This window comes from Saimiri boliviensis, chromosome 2, assembly GCF_048565385.1.
Source record: "Saimiri boliviensis isolate mSaiBol1 chromosome 2, mSaiBol1.pri, whole genome shotgun sequence".
Lineage (NCBI taxonomy): Eukaryota > Metazoa > Chordata > Mammalia > Primates > Cebidae > Saimiri > Saimiri boliviensis.
The window spans coordinates 232,622,131-232,644,546 of record NC_133450.1 but is presented as its reverse complement, the minus strand read 5'-3'; the positions used below and the strand labels follow the sequence as shown (position 1 = coordinate 232,644,546).

The window sequence follows — 22,416 nt, the reverse complement described above, 5'->3', positions numbered from 1 at the left end:
TCATTGTCCTGCAGCCAGTTCTTCACGTGGGGCCTGTTAGGCCAGTGCTGGGGGAGGCATGCTCCTCTTTCTATGTCACAGAACAAACACTGGTCTAGCAGAGCCTTTCTCGCACTTTAAAGTCAGGTTAATTTCAATTTGGTTAAAAACTTCCTAAGAGAGAAAATTCAGCCTGCTGACTTAGTATAGGTAAATGGATATTAAAGTTTTTTTTAAGTAACGAAGATATTAAGTACAGTTATAGTCTTGAAGTTCATGTAAAGCCTGTGGTGTTACCTTATTTTGATTTCCTTGTTCAGATCAGGGTCTGGAACATCTGCGGGGGGGGAAGTAAAAGAATTAAAAATTTCTGTATGAAAGCATTTTTCACCAAAATGAGCCTCATCCTTTATGCAACACATAGCCTTACTGAGGAAAGGAAATAGGGAAACTGCCTTTTTATTTCTCCTCACTGTATACAGGTTTAGTCATATTCTTGAACACTGTCTGAAATATCCATGTTTTGTTTTGGCTAGTATCTTGTCTGCTTAAGAAGCTGACCTTTCCATAGAGAGGTCCTGGGGTCTAAATTATGAGAACAATTCATGTGTCTTCTATTATGATCTCTCATTTTGACAATAAAAATGTATATGTATACATTTTTAGATGTGTGTGTATATATATATTTTTTAGATGTATATATATATATATATATATATATATATATATATATATATATCTACATCTACTGCAGGTCTTGAACCATCTTGTGCAAATAAAGAAAATATCTATAGAATATACACAAAAGGAAATTAGATGGGAATACAAATCTAAACACAAAGGAAGGCAGTAATGGAGCAGATGAGAGACAAAAAAGCCATAAGGCATACAGAAAATGAAAATCAAGCAGCAAAAGCAAGTCCTTCCCTATCAGTACTTTAAATGTAGTGAAATAAACTCCACAATCGAAAGATACCGATTGCCAGGATGGATGAAGAAATAAGGTCCAACTGTCTGCTGTCCACAAAAGTATAACTTGTATCTAAGAACACACATATATTGGAAGTAAAAAGATGAAAAAATGATACAGTAGTCTCCCTTTATTTGCACAAGATGGTTCAAGACCTGCAGTAGATGTATATATATATATATATATATATATATATATATATATATATATATATACACATCTAAAAGTATACATATACACTTAAAAACACCACATATATATGTGTGTGTGTGTGGTGTTTTAAATTCTCCTGGCTGAGATGGCTACTAAGTGACTAACAGGTGAGTAGTATATACAACTTGGATATACTATAGCTTTATGGTAAGTCTTGAAGTCGAGTAATGTCACTCTTCTGATTTTGTTCTTCTCCTTCAATATTGTGTAGGCTATTATGGGTCTTTTGCCTCTCTGTATAAAGAAATGGTTGTTGATATCCACAAAATAACTTGCTGGGATTTTGACTGGGATTGAATTGAGTATATAGATCAAGTTGGGAAGAACAGACATGGCAACAATATTTATTCTTCCTGTTTACAAACATGGAATATCTTTCCATTTATTCATTTATTCTCTGATATATTTCATCAAGGTTTTATGGTTTTCCTCATATAGATTGTGTCCACATATTGCTATATTTATACCCAAGTATTTCATTTTTAATGCTAATGTAAATGCTATTGTGTTTTAAATTTCTAGTTCCACATGTCCATAGCAGGGCCTACTGCTTTCTGTTTTGGAAGGTTATTGGTTACTGATTCAATTTCTTTAGTAGGTATATAAATATTCAGATTGCTTATTTCTTCTTTTGTAATAACTTACAATTGGAAGCCAGACATTGTATGCTGAATATGTTTGTGCTTCCTTTATTGTATATATATTTTGAGACAGGATCTCACTCTGTTGCCCTGGCTGGAGTGCAGTGGCATGATCATAGCCGACTGCATCCTCAAACTCCTGGGCTCAAGTGATCCTCCTGCCTCAGTCTACCAAGAAGCTAGGACCACAAGTGCATGCCACCATGCCCAGCTAATTAAAAAAAATTTTTTTTAAGAGATGGAATCTTGCTCTGTTGCCCAGCCTGTTCTCAAAGTCCTGGCCTCAAACAATCCTCCTGCCTCAGCCTCCAAAAGTTCTGGGATCTTGGGCATGAACCACCATGTCTGGCCTCATTAATATTTTTGAGATTTGTTCTGGAATATAGTTCAGTTACTTGAAAACATTTTGATCCATTAGGGTCTTTCTTCTAAAGTTTGTCAGGCAAGAACAGAACAGCATTTGGCATAGGCTAAATTTCCCCCACTCCTGAGGCACAATCTGTCTGAGTGTTTTCCTTAATGCTGCACAAATTATGAAACTGTCTACCTTCACTGGCCAGAACAGGAACCATTTTTAGTCCTGTGTAATGCATGTGTGCCCCTTTCTCTTGTCTCTTACTGTGCTCTGAATTCTAGCCATTTTGACCTCTCCAGACCCACAGCCCATCTCCCCAGGAAATTTTCAAAATGAGCATTATTTTAGAATAGTTTTAGACTTATCAATATATTCTAAAAATAGTACAGAGTATTCCTATGTGCCACACATCTCATTTCCCCTATGTATGTCTCACACTAGTATGGTGTGTTTGTCACAATTAATGAACCAATATTAATACATTGTTACTGATTAAAGGTCATACTTTATTCATATTCCTTTACTTTTAAAATGTAATACCCTTTTCTTGTGTCCCGGGATCCCATCCAGAATATTATATTATATTTAGTTATCCTGTCTCCTTAAGATTCTCTTGACTGATAGTTTCCCATATTTTACGTGTTTTTTCATGACCTTAACTGAATGTAATACATTATCTAGAATTATTTTGTTAGTAATAGAGGGTATTATTTGAATAAGTGACAAAATTGGACTAGGGTCTTTTGATTAGGTAATAACACTAAGTCATTGTTAATCCCTGCTTTCATAATTTTACTGTGGTTATATAGGAGAATGTCTTCGTTATTAGAAAATACAAAAGGAAGACTCTGGTGTCAAGGAGAATAATGTTTGCAACTCACCCTCAAAAGCTCAGAAAAGTGATGTGTGGGTGAATGTGTGTAAATGCAATGGTCAGGGAGTTGAAGCAGATGTAGTAAAATGTTAACATTTGGGGAATCTGTGTGAAGGATGTGTGGAAATTTTGTAATGTTCTTGTAAATTTAAGACTGAAGTTATGTCAAGATACAAATTTAAAAGAAAAATGCACAGTTAAATATATTACAAACAATATCAACAGATAAATGACAGATTCTTAAGAAATATGTGTAAGGCACATGACAAAGGGATTATTTCCTAAATAGATGAGATCAACAAAGAAAAGATAGAACAGTAAAACAGTAGGAAAAGAAAACTAGCAGGCAATTCACCATAAACCAAAAATGGCTTCTAAAGCACGCACATACAAGACTCTACCACACCCACATTAAAATATAGTTAAATATATGTATAATTAGCCTTTTCAGTTATTCATCTGCCAGAAAAATAATAGTGCTTTAATGTCTTTGATGTGTAAAATTAAAATTTCACAATGCAAAAATCCCGGTTTTAAATACTGTATACTTTGACATGTAAGAATACTAGCTAAAAATAAATGGCGATCAGTAAGAGCTTGGGTAAATGAGGGCACATCCTTTATTAATTCATATGGTATATCTACAAATAACACTAAGTGACACAGATTTATGTGTACTAATATAGACTAGTCACCAAGGTATGCTAGGTGAAAAAACAAAGATGTAAGTGTATAAATATATATCTATACAATTTCCCATGCCTATTTTCTGCTTATATTTTGAAAGGTAATAATTGGCAGAAGAATGTGGGAACTGTCAGATAGTGGTGATAGAAAGATAGCATTTACTGTATATTTCTTTGTAATGCTTTAAATATTTTAAGCAATCATATATATTATCAATAAAAAGATGTACCAAACTTTTCACAAAATTTAATGCCTATTTTAAAACCTGTTACTGCAGTCTACTTTTATTTATTCTCAATGTTTATATTAATACTTGTATTTCTCATAGTACTTTATATACCATATTTTCCAATATTGTGCTAGTTACAGTTCTAGTGAGATACTCTAATTACTGATTGAAAAAAAAACAACAAACAACAACAACAACAAAACAGCGTCTCACTCTGTCACTCAGGCTAGAATGCAGTGGTGTGATCACAGCTCACCACAACCTCGAACTTCTGCGCTCAAGCAATCCTTTCGTCTCAGCCTTCTGAGCAGCTGGGACTACAGGTGTGTGCCACCACACCTGCCTAATTCTTAAAAAAAAATTTTGTGATGGCAGAGTCTCCCTATGTTGCCCAGGCTGGTCTTCAACTCCTGGCCTCAAGCAATCCTCCCACTTTGGCCTCCCAGAGCATTGGGAGTACAGGCATGACTTACTGTACCTGATTCCTAATTAGGGATCTTAATTCACTTCATTATTTCCATGTAAAATATGTGCTCTTATGAGAAAAGCTTCAAGATGGCTGATTAGAGGCATCTAGCACTTGCCTCCTCCAAAAGCAGAACCAAAATAGTGAATAATAACACTTCAAATAGATAATCTAAAAGAGTACACTGGAATTCAACAGAGAAGTAACAGGAAACACCTAAGGCAAGGAATGAGAGGAAAGAGAGGCAGCCTGCTTGGCTAGGGTTGGCTGGGAACCTCAAAGAGGCTCCACACTGTGGGGAAAGGGAGACCTGCATTGGACTACACTTCTACCACAAAATCCTGAATTTATCCTGAAATTCTGGCCACAGGAGAACCCCTTGACCCTTGTGGGCCCTAAGACTTACACAGGCAGCTGCCTGGAGACTGTGTGATGGCATTGCTCCAGAGAGAGAGCCCATGCTACATTGCGTACATCTCCTGAGTTCTAAGCAGCTGTTGTGAGAGGCCAGACATCATCAGACCGCATCCTGCTCTGGAGCCCAACAATCCCTGCATTTTCACATCTTTAGAGATCTATTGACATCCCATATCTACAGCCACTACTATTGCTGGCTACTGCCAGCAGAGCTGAAGTTCGAGCCACTGGCAGCAATCCTGATAACTGCAAGCAGCAGGACCACCACACATTTACAAGTGCCCTGCTGGCTATTCCACCTGCAGCCACCACCTAGGCTGACACATGTGTCCCCGAGCCACCTGCTTACAGCTGCTGCCACTGAACAGAAATGAGGAAGTCAAATTGTCTTTTTGTTTGCAGATGATATGATCCTATATTTAGAAAAATCTGAAGATGCCACCAAAAGTCTCTTATGTCACATCAGCAAATTTAGTAAAGTTGCAGGATACAAAATTAACATACAAAACCCAGTAGCTTTTCTATACACCAATAATGAGATATATGAGAAATAAATCAAAAAGGCCATCCCATTTAAAATAGCTGCAAAAAATAAAATATCTAGGAATTAGTTTAACCAATGAGGTTAAAGATTCTCAAGGAAAACTACAAGACACTGATGAAATAAATTGAAGAGGACACAAACAAATAGATATCCCATGCTCATGGATTGGAAGAATTAATACTATTAAAATGACTGTATTGCCCAAAGCAATCTACAGATTCAATGCAATTTCTGTAAAAAATACTAATGTCTTTTTTTCACCAAAATAGGAAAATTACTAAAATTTGTATGGAACCAAGAAAGAGCCCAAACAGCCAAAGCAATTTTGTGCAAAAAGAACAAAGCTGGAGGCAACACACTACTTAACTTCAAAACATATTACAATGCTGTAGTAACGAAAATAGCATGGTGTTAATACAAAAGTAGACACAAAGATCAATGGAATAGAATAGAGAAGCCAGAAATAAATCCTCATAGTCACAGCCAACTGATTTTCCAAAAAGGCCCCAAGAATGTACATGGCGGAAAGGAGAGTATCTTTAACAAATGGTGCTGCAAAAACTGAATAACTATATGCAGAAGAATGAAACTAGACCCTATCCTCACCATACACAAAAATCAAATCAAAATGGATTAAAGACTTATGGGGGGTGTAAGAACTGAAACTATAAAATACTAGAAAAAACGTAGGTGAAAAACTTCAGGACATTGGCCTAGGCAAATACTTAATGGCAAAAAAAGACCTCAAAGTACAGGAAAAACAAAAATAGACAAATGTGATTATAAGAAACTAAAAACTTCTGCACAGCAAAGGAACCAATCAACAGAGTAAAGAGAACCAGTTGAATTGGAGAAAATATTTGCAAATTATTTATCTGACAAGAGACTAATATCCAGAATATACAATGAATGGAAACAGCTCAACAGTAAAAGAATAAACAAACAACCCCTGCCTCCAAATAATCTCATTAAAAAGTGGGCAGTGGGCTGGTTGTGGTGGCTCATGCCTGTAATTTCAGGAGGCTGAGGCAAGTGGATCACCTGAGGTCAGGAGTTTGAGACCAGCCTGGACATCATGGCAAAATCTTGTCTCTACTAAAAATACGAAAATTAGCTGGATGTGGTGGTAAGCACCTGTAATTTCAGCTACTTGGGAGGCTGAGCCAGGAGAATCGCTTGAACCTGGGAGGTGGAGGTTGCACCAAGATCATACCACTTCACTCCAGCATGGGCGACAGAGCAAGACTCCATGTCAAAAAAGAAAAAAAAAAAACAAGTGGGCAATGGACATGGATAGATAATTCTGAAAAGAAGACATGCAAATGGCCAGCAGGTATATTTTAAAATGCTCAGCACCACTAATCATCAGGGAAATACAAATCAAAACCACAAGGAGGTATCATCTTACCCCAATCAGAATGGCTATTATTAAAAAGACAAAAAATAGCAAATGCAGCAAGGATGTGGAGAAAAAGGAACTCTTTACATTGTTGGTGGGAGTGTAAATTAATACAGCCTCTATGGAAAACGGTATGATTTCTAAAGCAAACTAAAAATTGAATTACCATTTGATCCTACAATTTCACTAATGAGGTTTTATTCAAAGGAAAAGAAACCAGCATATCAAAAGGATACCTGCATCCTCATGTTTGTTGCAGCACTATTCACAGTAGCAAAGATAGGGAATCAATCTAAGTGTCCATCAATGGACAAATGGATAAAGAAAATGTATATGTTTACAATTAAATACTATTTGGCCATAAGAAAGAATGAAATCATGCCATTTGCAGCAACATGGATGGAACTAGAGGTCATTATGTTAAGTAAAATAAGCCAGATACAGAAAGAAAAATATCACATATTCTCACTCATATGTAGGAGCCAAAAAAAAGCTCATGGAGTTAGACAGTGAATTATAGATACTAGAGCCTGGGAAGGGCATGTGGGTTGGGGGAGGTATGGAGTGAGGCTGTTTAATGAGTGCAAACTTATAGTTAGAAAGAATAAATTCTAATGTTCAATGGCAGAGTAGAGTGACTACTTAACAATGTATTCTATATTTCAAAATTGCTAGAACAGAATATGTATTAATATGATCTCAACACATATAAATGATAAATACTCAAGGTGATGGACTCCCTGAATACCCTGACTTTATCATTACAGATTCTATGTATGTAACAAAATGTCACATGTACCCCATAAACATGTACAAACATCATTCATTAATTAAGAAAACAAATTCAAAAAAATTTGCTATTGCAGTTAGTTAAATAATTTAAGTAGTTTTCTACCATGCCTTTTTAAGAATGATGAATTAATAAACTACCTTTCAGTAATTACTTATATAAATATATTACCTTCTCTTTTAATTTATGGTAGTAAATTATTTCAATTTGATAATCTGTTTGGAATTTTAGAATTAAAATCATTACTAATTTTCAAATATACTTCCATATTCTATTCACCACAATGTTATTTAGAATTTTTGCGTCTGTGGTTATAAATGACCTGAGTCAATAATTTCTTTTTTTTTTTCCCTGTACTTACTATGATGGTCTGAAAGTGATGACATATTTTAAAGCTGCAATGAAGCAATTACAAGAAATAAAATAGTGGCATATATTTTTCTATAATTTGAAATGATTTCAATTAATAAAATGATCTGATCTTTAAACATGAACTGTATTCAGATATGGATCTGTCCACGTTCTGTATTTTAAAAAATCAACTTTGGCAAGATATTATTTACATATCATAATTGTACCTATTTAGTGTTCATTTTGACAGTGTGTCCACCCATGAAACCACCAAAATAATAAAAATACAGGACATTTTTATCAACTCTGAAAGATTCCTCGTGCCCCTTTGCTGCCCATCCCTGTCTCTGGCCCTATCCTCAGGCAACTGCTAATCCAAATTTTGTTACTTCGCTATTACTTTGCATGTGTAGAATTTTATATAAATGCAACCATGTAGTATGTAATACTCTTCTTTCATGTCTGGCATCTTTTACTCAAAATGACTGAATTCATATTATTACATGTATCATTAGTCTATTCCTTTTTATTGCTGAATAGTTTTCTAATTATGGATATATCACATTATATCTATTCACTTGATGATAAACATGTAGGTTGTTTCCAGGCTATTGTGAATAAAGCTGTTGTCAACATTCATGTACAATTCTTTGTTTGGACATAAGTTTTCATTTCACTTAGGTTAAATACTGGAGTGGAATGGCTGGGTTGCATGGTAGCTATGTGTTTAACTTTTTAAGAATTTGCCAAAGTATTTTCCAAAGTCTTTGTGCCATTTTACATCCCTACCTGCCACACTTAAGTTCCAGTTGTTCAACATCTGTCAACACTTGGTCCTGTCAATCATTTTAATTTTAGTAATTTTAATGAGTGTGTAGAGGTGTCTCATTGTGGTTTTGATTTGTATTTCCCTGGTGGCTTACGTTGAAATCCTTTCTTGTCCCTATTGACCATTTCATATCTTATTTTATGAATATCTCTGTTGAAGTCTATTGTCATTTTTATTGAGTTGTCCTTTTACAATTGGGTTATAAATTTCTTTACATTTTCAGAAACAAATCTTTTGTCAGAAATCTGTTGTAACTATCTCTTTCCATTCTGAGTCTTCTTACTTTCTTAAGTGCTTTAAAGGACAAGAGTTTTTAATTTTGAAACTTCCAAATTATGATTTCTGTCTTTCATAGTTCATTATTTATGCATACTACCTAAAAAAATCTTTTCCTATAGTTCTGCTAAATTTTAAATGATAGCTCTGTAAATGATATTTATAACTTATGATTATTGATTTTTTTCAGTTTTTCATGACTTTAATTTTGATCAATTGTGTCTTACTAGGAAATCATCCATTTACTTACTGTAGGTAGTATTCTCTTCTGATCCTATGAATTGATTCAATATCCATGTCTCCTTTTACTCATTACAAATCTTGTATAATTTTGCTGTCTCTTATCTCTTTGCCTTATTTGGGTTTATGTGAGGTATTTAGTTTACTAAGGTTTTAAAATATTTTCATATTCATTTTAATAGGAAAAGGATAGATTATTTTATAAATTTCATTGCCTGGGTAAGTTTACATATGGTTTTGGGCACAACAAAAGAACAATAAAATAGAATGGTTTATGCCAAAACATGTTTATTTTTACCACATAGCTAAAGTCTGTAGTTAAGTTGCTGCTACTTTTGACTCAGTAACATCAGGACCAGTGTCAGTGAATCTTTTGGCCTTTCCCCAATGGTTGAAAGAAGATCACCACTGCTGGAGGCATAATATACAAGGCAGGAAAAGGGATGGAATTGACAGTAATACCTAAGTCTGTCTCTTTTCTTAGGAAATAAAGGTATTCCCGATACATTACCAGGGTTTTGCTTCTCTTGGGCTGAAGCAGGTCATTTGGCCACTACCAGTTTCAGAAGATGATGATGATGTTGCAGCACTACTCACAATAGCAAAGACATGGAATCAACCTAAATGCTCATCAATAGAAGACTGAATAAAGAAAATGTGGTACATATACATCATGGAATACTATGCAGCCATAAAAAATGAGATCATGTCCTTTGCAGGGATATGGATGGAACTGAAGGCCATTATCCTTAGCAAATTAATATAGGAACAGAAAACCAAACATCACATATTCTCACTTTTAACCAAACACCACATGTTCTCACTTATAAGTGGGAGTTAAATGATGAGAACACATGGACATATACACACCAGGGCCTATTGGAGGGTGAAAAGTGGGAAGAAGGAGAGGATCAGGAAAAATAACTGATGGGTTCTGGGTGATGAAATAATCTGTACAACAAACTCCCATGACATCTGTGTAACAAACCTGCATATGTACCACTGAACTTAAAATAAAAGTTAAATTAAAAAAAACCGTAAAGTAAGCAGTGATAGAGTTTGGGGATTGCATGCTGGTTCAGAAAAGCAACAGTGTCTGCCACTGTGGCTATCCATGTGCAAGAAAAGCAATGAATCATTTTCCCAAAAGATATACAAACTACACAGAAGAACACTTAAAATATTATATGTGAAGCTTAAGTCTTAAGATTAAAAATTCAGAAAGTATAAAAGAATAGAGAAGTTTAAACATGTAGAAAATAAAATTATGTGAATGGAATAATATACACAAAGTCGAGACAAGGAGTAGATGTTTTTTAAAAAAGGTTTTACTCCCTGTAACATAAAAAGCTGTTAAAAATTAATAAGCTAAACAATCAAAAAAGAAAAACATATAAATAGTTTATAAAGGCAATTTACACAATAGCAAATTCAAATGGCCAAGACACATTTAGAGGCATATTAATATACAAATTATAATTAGTTGTCATTTGGAACTTGTAAAACTTCTCAAGGTTAAAGAGTAACAGCGGCTGGGCATGGTGGCTCATGCCTGCAATCCCAGCACTTCGGGAGGCTGAGGCTGGTAGATCATTTGATGTCAGGAGTTTGAGACCAGCCTGACCAATATGGTGAATCCCCATCTTTACTAAAAATACAAAAATTAGCCGGATGTGGTGATGGAAACCTGTAATCCCAGCCACTCGGGAGGTTGAGGCACGAGAATTGCTTGAACCCGGGACGTGGAGGTTGCAGTGAGCCAACATGGTGCCTCTGCACTCCAGCCTGGGCAATAGAGACTCAGTAATCAGGGAGGCGGGGAAGAGTAACAGCTACTTTTAGTAGGGAGAAAGATATACATTTGTACACTAATATTGAAAATATAAAAAGCTAGTCTTAGGACAAAAGAATCTGGCAACATCTGTTAAAATAACACATACCATTTGATCAATCCCACTCCTAGAAGCATATGCTACAGAAAAAAGTAATCTCCGATAGGTAAGGGCATGATTGTACTTGTCCAATAATTTCTCAAGGATAGTTATAAAAGATCATTTCTCTTAATGACAAAAATGTGAATAACCAGTGGCAATATGGTCAAAAAATTGTAGTACGTCCACACCATGGACTCTCTTCAGCTAGTTAAAAATCATTAAGTGTAAAAGGTGCACAAATGAGTACATAATCCCTCTTATGTATGACAATGAAAACACAAACACTAATATATGTTACAGATGACATATTATTGTGACTGTATGTGATTGTGAATATATAGAAAAATGTAAAGTGGATTAGCTTTGATTATCTGTTGACAGACTGTTGGAGTGGCTGGAGTTGCTTTGAATGGAAGTACAAAAATCGAGAAGACATAAAATGTAAAAGTTACAGTGAGGCCAGGGGTGGTAACTCATGCCTGTAATCTCAGCACTTTTGGAGGCTGAGGCACAAGAACTGCTTGAGGCCAGGAGTTTGAGACCAACCTGGGAAACGTAGCAAGACTCCATCTCTACAAAAACTAAAAAAATTAGTAGGTATTGTGGTGTGTGCCCGTAGTCCCAGCTACTCAACAGGCTAATGCAGGAGGATCACTTGAGCCCAGGGGGTCGAGGCTGCAGTGAGCCAGGATTGTGCTACTGGACTCCCACCTGGGTGCCTGGGCAACAGATTGAAATCCTGTCTCTAAAGTCAATAAATAAAGTCACACTTACGCCAAGTTATATATGTATGCATGTGTGTGTGTATGTAAATATTTATTTTAATAAAAGGACAGGCAAGTGTGTTAGATGGTCTGTTTTTCTCCACTGGTTTGAGACATGGGCTTGAAGTTAAATCAGTGAACAAAATTAATTATATTTATTATGAAATCTGCTTCTATAGGAAGACTTTTTCCAATGTATCAAACAGATTTTCTTTTCTACTTGAATTTTATGGCATTTAATAAAATGATGTATTCTTAGAAGACGTATTCTTCTCAATTACTTGTCTGGTATACAGTAAGGTGTGACTCATGGACAAAGATTTTTCCATATACAATATATAATGTGCAGTAGTCACAGGGCTTCTCTGTAGTATGAGTAACTTAAAATTGGTTCTGAGTTCTGTGAAAAAGACTTTTTCACTTTCAATAAATACACTTTTACGCATGTGTAAATGCTGAAGAATACTGAGAACTGATTTCTGTGTGAAGCTACTCTCACATTTGCTCTTTTGCTGTCTCCTTCTGGTGGAAACGTTCTGATAAATTCCAGGTGAAGTGTCTTCAGTCACTGTTCTTATAGGCTTTGTTCTCCGAACTGTTTTTAATGTATAATAGGATTTGAATTATTGTTTTTTCTCGTGTGAATTTACTATGTTCAGGTCATTAACTTTTCAGTGGAAGATTCCTTAGTCATCATATTCATAAAGTTTCTCTCCAGCATAAATTTTCTGATATATAATGAAGTATGACTTTTAAAGAAAACCCTACCCACATTCAGTACAAACAGAAAATTACTCTCCCCTATGAATTATCTGATGCATAATTTAAATGCTTGAGTATATGTTTTCTTATATTTTCTGAATTTGCAGTATGATTCATTTTTAAAAAATTGATTTAAAATGCATTTTTGGCTAGGTTCAGTGGCTCACATTTGTAATATTAGCACTTCGGGAGGCCAAGGTGGGAGGACTGCTTGAAGCCAGGAGTTTGAGACCAGCCTGGGCAACAAAGCAAGGCCTCATCTCTCCAAAAAAAAAAAAAAAAAAAAAAAAAAGCCACTTGTAGTGGCACATGCTTGTGGTCTGAGCTACTTGGAAGGGTAAGGAAGGAGGGTTGCTTGAGCCTAGGAGTTGAAGTCTACAGTGAGCTATGACCATACCACTGCATTCCACCCTGGGTGACAGAGTGAGACCCTGTCACTAAATTTTAAAAAAACATTAAAATTAATAAAATAGAACAAAATACATTTTTATTAAAACATTTAAACTGTAAAACTGTCTTAAAATAGTTTGCTGTAAATACAGATGAACTATAATAGAGTGCTGGCATAAAAAGAAACGTTGGCTTGGTATGGTGGTTCACGCCTGTAATCCCAGCACTTTGGGAGGACCAGGTAGATGGATCACTTAAGCCAGGAGTTCAAGACCAGCCTGGCCAACATAGTAAAATCCCGTCTTCCCTAAATGTACAAAAATTCACTGGGCATGGTGGTCCATGACTGTAATCCCAGCTACTTGGGAGGCTGAGGCATGAGAATTGCTTGAACCCAGGGAGGTGGAGCTTGCAGTGAGCCAAGACTGCACCAGTGCACTCCAGCCTGGGTGACAGATCAAGACTCTATCTCAAAAAAAAAAGAAGAAGAAGAAAAAAGAGGAGATATGGCTAATGTACAGTGTTTTCCCTAGTAAAGTCTATATTCCACATTCCTCTGATCTATACTAACCTTTGAGTTCTACTTAACATTTAGCTCTCCCAATTCACTCATAGTTTTCCATAATTTATTCCTCAATCAATTCACAAGTGCCCCTTGAGATGCAAGAAAGTCTTTCTTTCTTCTAGAGATTAATCCTGTGTTGACAAAAGATCAAGTAGCTCTTTTATAGTTTTTTTCTTTTTCTTGGGAGTGTAACAATATATTTTCTAAATATGTGCTTGAGAATAAAGGTTGAGAATCACTAGCTCAGTAATCCTACTAAGATAATTTTTCAAAACTTGGGACTCTATACCAGTCTTCATTAACCCGATTTTTCTATTAATTATACAAAGGAAAAATCATAGTATTAAAAAAGACATTGGAGAAGCTTTTAGTCAATCCCTTACATTTGTTAAAATTTGGCAGCTACCAAAAGAAAATTTGAAACCACCAGAGGTAATTTTCTATTATGTATCAAAGTTGGTAAAGGTTTTAACAAATGAGCGAATGCCTTAAGACTTTTCAACAAAAGACTAGAATAAAGTAATGCTGCAAATCTAAGCATTTTCATTTACAAGTCAGTAATTTTGGTAATTTAGAAAATATATTTTTGGTCTTGATACTTCTTCAATAGAAACAGCTATGGTGGCAGAATAGGTGGTATAGACTAGTACTTCCTTTGAGAACTAAAAAAGGTGGATGAAAATATTAAACACATTTAATTTTTTGAAGAAAGTTACCACAGCAGTGAGAAACTGCAGGAATAAAATAGAGACAAGACATAATGTCTGAAATTTGGGATTGTTTATAACTAAGAGGTATTTGCTAATTCTGAAGGCAAATACTGGGCAGGAGAGGCTAGAGAGAATTTTTGACAAATTCAAGTGACTGAAGGACAAATAATAGAATTCAAGTCTTTCCAAAGAGGAGGGGCCTGACATACCTCCCAAAGTCCTAAGGCCTAAAATTATCCTAGAAATAAGGTTTATATGTTCACATTTTATACATATAATAAAATAAGAGAAGTCTTCCAGAGACTCAAGCCGAGTTTCAAATAACCTCAATACATGACTAGATAAAGGCAATCAGGAATTACTAGTTACCTAGCCTAATCACCTGTTAGAAGCTATGGTAAATCTTCTGTGGAAGAAGGTATAATCCAGACCATCTTATTACCTCTACAATTTTAATATATATTGTCTGGCAAGTGATATAAAAAATCACGATATAAGGAGATAGGACATCAGCAAAACCAGAGAAAAATACGAACCATTAGAAACAGGCCAACAGGAGAGCTAGATATTAAGGCTATCCCTAAAAGAAACAGAGAAAATGAGGCAGATGCATAAATAGATAATAGCTAGGAATTTCCCAAAATGCATGTGTTTGCACACATATGCAAGCACACAACACACACACCCCAAAAATCACTAAGCCACAAATTTAAAAATCAGTATAAACTCCAAGAAGGATAAACACAGAAAAATTACACCTAGCCATATCAGTGTGCAACTGTTAAAAAGACAAATAGATAAATTTCAAAGAAGAAAGAAAAGCAGATTTCTTACAAAGGTAATTGTATAAAGCTTACTTCTCAATAAAACAATAAAAGACAGACCAAAGGAAAATATCATCAAAATACTAATAGAAAATAACTTTCAACTTAGAATTCTATATTCAATAAAAGTATCCTTCAAAAATGAAGGCAAAATAAAACATTGCCAGCAAACAACAATTTGTCACCAGCAGACTCACAGTAAAAGAAATACTAAAGCGTGTTCTTCAGTAAGAAAAAAAAAAAAAATTAAAGGAAAACTTAAAGGACAGGAAGGAATAAAAAAGTAATGAAGGTGATAAATATGTGGATTAATTTAAATGGATATTGACTCAAATAATGATTGGCTATGTTCACCATATACAGAATCCAAATATACAACATCAATACCATATGAGGGCTAAATAAATGGAATTAATGTTATAATTAATGTCCAGAAATGTTGTTAGTACTAATTTACATTAGCTTTTAATCAGTACGCATATTATATTAGTATCTGACATTGTACATTTAAGGCAAAAAATTACTAGCGATAAAAAGAAACATCTAATAATGATAACGTGTCAATTAACTAGGAAAATTGTAACAATTCTAAATTGTATGTAAAATCAAAGACAAAATATATAAAGCAAAAATTAGTAGCTCTAAAGTAGACAAATTCACAATTATTTGTAAAATTACAACACACTTCTTTCAGTATCTTATAGAAGACAAAAAAAGTCTATTGAAATACAGAGAATCTGGAAAACAAAATTAATTAAAATAGTTTGTAGAGATTGCAAGGAGATAAAAGGAGAAGGCTTCCAAATGTTCAACTACATTTTATCTTCTAATGAAACAAACTCATGATAATCTAGCAAGTAACGAACATGTAAAGAATGTACTAACAAAATTGGAAAAAAATTTAGGGTTTGACATCCATTTTCTTAATTTGTCCTATTTTTCAAACAGGAATTGGTAACAACAACATCCATGAAGTGCAGGTTTCTGTGGTCAAAGCTGAGGATCTAAAGTGCTGTGATCTAGAGCTGGGTCCCTGTAGCTAAGTTCCATGATCTTAGGGCCAGTTCTTTTTTTTTTTTTTGAGACGGAGTTTCACTCTTATTACCCAAGCTGGAGTGCAATAGCGCGATCTCGGCTCACTGCAACCTCCGCCTCCTGGGTTCAGGCAATTCTCCTGCCTCAGCCTCCTGAGTAGCTGGGATTACAGGCACGCGCCACCATGCCCAGCTAATTTTTTGTATTTTTATTAGAGACGGGGTTTCACCATGTTGACCAGGATGGTCTCGATCTTTTGACCTCGTGATCCACCCGTCTTGGCCTCCCAAAGTGCTGGGATTACAGGCGTGAGCCACCATGCCCGGCAGCTTAGGGCCAGTTTTAAGGTGATAAGTAGTTAGAGGACTGTTGTGTACATCATTGGGAAAGTAGGCTTTTGATAAATAGGCCAGGAGCAATTTCAGACCTCCTTGGTACCTGCTGCCCTGGTACACACCAACAGATATAACAATAAATAATAGTGACTTCCCAAAGTAAAGAGAAAAAAAGTAGAGTCCTTTCTTTCTGTCTTTAGTGTTAATTTTTAGGAAAATTGCTGATTTATTTTCAGTATAGATCTGAATTGCCCTCCTTTTGTCTTGATCTGTGTCCTTAGGCTGCTTAGACAATGTAAAATTATCACTCTACTTATCATGAATTTTATTGTGTCAATACTGAATAGTACCCAGAACATGAAAAACTCAACATCCCTGAATTTATAAAACTGTTTGCCCAAAAAGTGAAACAAGACTGCAAGTCATCTCCTTGTATATTTGGTATTATTTGCAGGAGCTTGACAACACCAATACTTCTTAAGTAACCAAATATGGCCACTATACATTGCTTAAACACTCTCAATAGTATCTCCCCATATGTGTAACTGGGTATCAGCTACATAATCCAGATGTTCATAATTCTAACTAGATAGAAGAAAGCTGGCCTTGGTTACCTCCTGAGTCCCCACACAATAATTGTGGCATTGGGCACTCTACTTTCCCAGTGTCAGTTTTCTGAGGCATACTGAGTTGTGGCTTCCAGTTTAAGATTTTCCCCAAGTCACTGCACTTACAGGGTTTCTGTTTAGTATGAATTTTCTGGTGTTTCATAAGATTTGATCTGATGGTGAAGGCCTTTCCACACTCAGCACATATATATGGTTTCTCTCCTGTGTGAATTCGATGATGCTCATGGAGTTGTGACTTCTTAATGAAAGACTTCCCACAGTCACTGCATTTATAGGGTTTCTCTCCAGTATGAATTCTCCTGTGTCTATTTAAGTGTGACTTCTGGATGAAGGATTTCCCACATTCAGTACAAATATAGGGTTTCTCTCCTGTATGAATTCTCTGATGCATGATAAGTGTTGATTTTCTTGCAAAGGCTTTCCCACATTCACTGCACTCATAATGCCTTTCTCCAGTATGGGATTGCTGATGTATATGGAGACCCGACTTCCGAGTGAAGGCTTTCCCACAGTCACTGCATTTATAAGGTTTTTCTCCAGTGTGAATTTTCTGGTGTGTAAAAAGATTTGATCTGTCAGTAAAAGCCTTTCCACATTCAGCACATCTATAGGGTTTCTCTCCTGTGTGAATTTGCTGATGTACATGGAGCTGTGATTTCTTAGTGAAGGATTTCCCACAAATACTGCATTCATAGGGTTTCTCTCCAGTATGAATTCTTTCATGTGTAATAAAATGTGATTTGTGGAAGAAGGCCTTACCACATTCAGTGCAAACATATGGTTTTTCTCCTCTATGAATTCTCTGGTGCATACTTAGTGTTGATTTCTGAATGAATGCTTTCCCACATTCACTGCATTCATAATGTCTCTCTCCAGTATGACACTTCTGATGTATCCTGAGCCGTGACTTCCAGGTGAATGATTTTCCACAGTCACTGCATTTATAAGGTTTCTCTCCAGTATGAATTTTTTGGTGCTTAATGAGATTTGACCTGTCCGTAAAGGCCTTACCACATTCAGTACATATATAGGGTCTTTCTCCAGTATGAATTTTCTGGTGTATAATGAGATTTGTCTTGTGAGTGAAAACCTTCCCACATTCTGAACATATAAAGGGATTCTCTCCTGTGTGAATTCGCTGATGCACATGGAGTTGTGATTTTTTAATAAAGGATTTCCCACAGTCACTGCATTCATAGGGTTTTTCTCCAGTATGAATTCTTTCATGTGTGATAAAATGTGACTTCCGGATAAAGGCCTTCCCACATTCAGTACATACGTAGGGTTTTTCTCCTGTATGGATTTTCTGATGCATACTTAGTGTTGATTTCCTTGTGAAGGCTTTTCCACATTCAGTACATTCAAAGTGTTTCCCTCCAGTATGAATTTTTTTATGTATATTAAGGTTTGAACTCTGAGAGAAGTTTTTCTCAGATTCGCTGTACACATAGTGTTTTTCTCCAGAATGAATTCTCTGGCATCTGAACAGATCTGACTTCTTGATAAAGGCTCTCCCATAGCCACCGCATTTATAGTAATTCCCCTCATTAGGAGTTTTCTGATGATTTGACTTGAGGGAAAAATCCTTCTCATATTCACTGCATACACAAGGTTTCTCTCCTGCATAAACCCTCTGATGGCCATCAAGTTGAGACTTCTCAGTGAAGACTGCCTCACATTCAAGGCATTTATGCTGCTTTTCTTCAGTACAAACACTCTCATGTGCAAAGGCATGTGAATTCTGGGATAAAACATTTACACAGTCAGAAAACAAATAGAGGCTATCTCTAGTATGAATTTTCTGATGTTGAATGAGAGCTTGCTTATGATGGAGAGGTTTCCTACATTGATTACATTCACAAGCAGTCACTACTGTATGAGAATTCAGATGAGTAAAAATATCACCATCTCCAATAATCTCATCAGAATTTTCTGTTGCATTTCCATTATACAAGGTTATTATAGGCTCCAAATTCTTTCCAAATGAGTTACAGTTATGGAGTCTTTTTCTTGAGGAAACCAGGTGTGTGTTTACATGAACTATTTCCCCAGTATCCTTATAGTCACAGACCCTGTCATTAGCTAGCGTTTTCTTGTGAATGAAGGCAACACGACTTAAAGGTTTGTTCTGGTTTTCTCCACTTCTTCTTGTGTGTTCATCATCTTTCCACAACTTTTCTAAAATGGAATATGGGTCATCTCTTGTGAAGAGATTAATTCTCTCAGACTGGAAAGAAACTTCTTCAGACATTCTCTGTTGTAAAGATTCAAAACCAATTTTCCCATCTAAAAAAGAAAGAAAAGAAAAGACTGACAGAGAGAACAATTAACAGAAAATAAGGCCAGGTGCAGTGGCTCATGCCTGTAATCCCAGCATTTTGGGAGGCTGAGGTGGGCAGATCAGTTGAGGCCGGGAGTTTGAGACCAGCCTGGGCAACATGGCAAAACTCTGTCTCTACAAAAACACTACAAATACTGTCTCTACTAAAAATTATCCAGGCGTGGTGCTGCATGCCTGTAATCCTAGCTACTTGAGTGGCTGAGGCAAGAGAATGGCTTGAAGGCAGAGGCTGCAGTGAGCTGAAACTGCGCCACTGCACTCTAGCCGGGGTGACAGAGCAAGACTCTGTTTCCACACACACACACACACAAAATGATAAGACTAATTGATATACAGAGTTGATCCAAGGCAAACACAGGGAAATGAGACAGGCTATGTAAGTATAACAAATGTACATGAACATTTTAAATATACATAAATAAACGGGTATAATAATCTATTTATATATAATAAATACAATGATATATGGTAATAATATTAATATATTTATGACATGATAAACAATACCATTTAGATGTGCTGTTCTTAAGTTATTAATTTACCTAAATTTTATCCCAGCCAGGTGTCGTTGCTGGCTCATGCCTGTAATCCCAGGACTTTGGGAGGCTGAGATGAGAAGATTGCTTGAGTCCAGGAGTTTGAGACCAGCCTGAATAACATAGTGAGACCCCCATCTTTACAGATAAAACAAAAAATTAGCTGGGTATAGTGGCATGTGCCTATAGTCCCAGCTACTTCGGAGGCTGAAGCAGGAGGATCACTTGAACCCAGATATTTGAAGCTGCATTAAGCTATGATTGCACCATTACACTCCATCCTGGGCAAAAGAGTGAGACCCTGTCTCTCTCCCTTTTTTTTTTCCTTTTTTGAGACAGGGTCTCACTCTGTTGCCCAGGCTCTGGAGTGTAATGGCGAGATCATAGCTCACTGCAACCTCCACCTCCTGAGTTCAAGGGATTCTTGTGCCTCAGCTTCCTGAGTAGCTGGAAGTACAGGTGCATGCCACCATGCCTGGCTAATTTTTGTATTTTTAGTAGAAACAGGGATTCACCATGTTGGCCAGGCTGGTCTCGAACTCCTGACCTCAAGCAATCTGTCTGCCTTGGCCTCTCAAAGTGCTGGGATTACAGGCGTGAGCCACCAGGCCCAGGTGAGACCCTGTCTCTTAAAAACAAAAACAAAAAGCACTTTATCGCAACCCTTTGCTGTTGGTATTATTATTGTTTCTAGTTTACAGATGAGGAAACTGAGCCATAGAAGAGTTTAGTAATTTGCCTCAACCAAATGTTTAGTAATTGGGGAAGAAATTCCAATTTGGTGCAAATGTAGTAGAACTGCATGGTGAGTGAGGTGTCAGAAGAACAAACTCTGTGGCTTAAAAGAAGTATTTCTGAGTCCAGATTCTGATCTTTAATCTGTAAATCCTCACAATCTTCCTGCTTTGTGTTTTCTCTATGATCCACTGTGCCCTAAATACCAATTTATTAGTGCTTATAGTAAAATTATGATAGCTTACTCATCCTAAATTGGCCAAACAGTAAACAGTAAAATGTATATATATTTGTTATATTTCTTTTTTTTCAAATTATCAGTCCAAAGTCTCATCTGAATATTTGTTATAGTCATATAGACTCTCTCATTTCTCTGTTTGCTTGAATGAACTCTATATATCAATTGGTCTATTTTCTTTTGAGATGGAGCCTCACTCTGTCACCCAGGCTGGAGTGGCTGGACTGCAGTGGTGTGAGCTTGGTTCACTGCAACCTCCACCTCCTGTATTTAAGCAATTCTCCTGCCTCAGCCACATGAGTAAGTGGGACTACCGGCATGTGACCCCATACATGTATTTGTAAAAATACTATTTTTTGTATTTTTAGTAGAGATGAGGTTTCACCATGTTGGCCACGCTGGTCTCAAACTCTTGACCTCAGGTGATCCACCTGCCCTGGCCTCCGAAACTGCTGGTATTACAGGCATGAGCCACCGTGCCTGGCCAAAATATGTGTATAATTTGAATAGACAGATAGATCACAAAATAATCAAAGGGTTCAATGAAGAGGGAGTATTAAAGAAAATGTTAAAATGGGGTAGAAATGGTTACAGAAAACAGGGACCAATGTGAGTTGCAAAGATGAGGCCATATTCTTTCTCTAGCTTAAAAACATACTGAGAGGAGAATCTGTCACGTGTTAGCTATTAAGTAGTAACTTTATTTTTGTTCCATGTAGCAATGGCAGGATAAACACAGCATACAATGTTTTAAGTAATGAAATCTATCAGCATCTGAGATGAAATACGGAAAAAGAAAAAAAATGGGATTATCACATACAAATAGGATTAGAATAATCCAGGCATGAGAAAATAGACACGGTTGTAGGTGATATGACTGGGAGGTAAGAAAAAGGCATCTAAGTGGTGTTTTCTAAATGAAAAAAATAAGTGGAAGAGCAGAATGAATGAGCTGAGAAGACAGATTAGAGGGAAAAGTAAAAAACTACATGAGAGGATGATGACATTTCGAAAGCCAAGCCACCTGCTTTTAGCATGCTACATTGTATCTTGTCTTCCTTCACACAAACAGCCAGACCCTGATAGGCACAAGGTATTGGTCTTTCCCCGAGTGCTGTATACAACAGGGCCAATGCCTGACTGAGACACACAAAGGACAGTCACCGAGTAAAAGTTGTTCCCATGAGCCAATTATCACTCGGAGCTTATGCTGCAGCTGAGACACATAATCTGAGACACAGATAGGTCCGGGCTGAGACACATGGCTCAGGGCAACTTTAAGGAGAGCCCAAAGCCCTTACACCTGTCTCTAAATGTCCATGATAACTTCTAATGTAGGTTGTTATGTATAGGACAGA

The 22,416-nt window shown here is 36.3% G+C and overlaps 1 protein-coding gene across 9 annotated transcripts in view; it reads right to left on the bottom strand.

Moving 5' to 3' along the window:
• Positions 1-13,185: 13,185 nt before the first annotated feature.
• ZNF484 (zinc finger protein 484) overlaps positions 13,186-22,416 on the bottom strand; it is a 28,727-nt gene continuing 19,496 nt past the window's right edge. For all 9 annotated transcript variants that reach the window (XM_074395510.1, XM_074395511.1, XM_074395508.1 and 6 more), the window contains one exon: positions 13,186-19,494. In XM_074395510.1, the coding sequence (XP_074251611.1) occupies positions 17,165-19,494 (2,330 nt within the window). In that variant the 3' untranslated portion in view covers positions 13,186-17,164. The remainder of the gene's footprint in view (positions 19,495-22,416) is intronic.